Source organism: Mesitornis unicolor, unplaced genomic scaffold (assembly GCF_000695765.1).
Source record: "Mesitornis unicolor isolate BGI_N332 unplaced genomic scaffold, ASM69576v1 scaffold30428, whole genome shotgun sequence".
In the NCBI taxonomy this organism is placed as follows: domain Eukaryota; kingdom Metazoa; phylum Chordata; class Aves; order Mesitornithiformes; family Mesitornithidae; genus Mesitornis; species Mesitornis unicolor.
The window spans coordinates 1-320 of record NW_010204359.1 but is presented as its reverse complement, the minus strand read 5'-3'; the positions used below and the strand labels follow the sequence as shown (position 1 = coordinate 320).

The following is a 320-nucleotide window of genomic DNA, read 5'->3' as shown; positions in this document are numbered from 1 at the left end:
CGAACCCCCCTTTGGGTCAAAAAACCCCGTGGTCCCCCTGCCACGGCGCAGCAGGGTAACTCCAAGGCAAAGTCTGCGCTGCAGCGACTGGCGGACCTTCGTGTGGTCCTCGCCTTACCCTGTACTGGAAGGACACCGGGCTGAGCTCTCTGAAGCACCCATCTCCCTCATAGATCGAGCGCAGGGCTTCCAGCTCCATCTGCAGCAGGGGACAGACAAGGGAGGGGGGGGCGGTTACCGATCCCAGCCCCAGCACGAAGTTCACAACCCAACCGGTTTGCGAAGCTGTGCACGGCTCCGCCGCTTTCCTGCCCCCGCCC

The 320-nt window shown here is 64.1% G+C and overlaps 1 protein-coding gene across 1 annotated transcript in view; it reads right to left on the bottom strand.

The window, feature by feature from the left end:
- RWDD4 (RWD domain containing 4) overlaps positions 1–199 on the bottom strand; it is a 6,476-nt gene extending 6,277 nt beyond the window's left edge. Inside the window, exon 1 of the mRNA XM_010191032.1 lies at positions 119–199. Within this exon, the coding sequence (XP_010189334.1) occupies positions 119–199 (81 nt within the window). The remainder of the gene's footprint in view (positions 1–118) is intronic.
- Between the last annotated feature and the right edge of the window lie 121 nt (positions 200–320).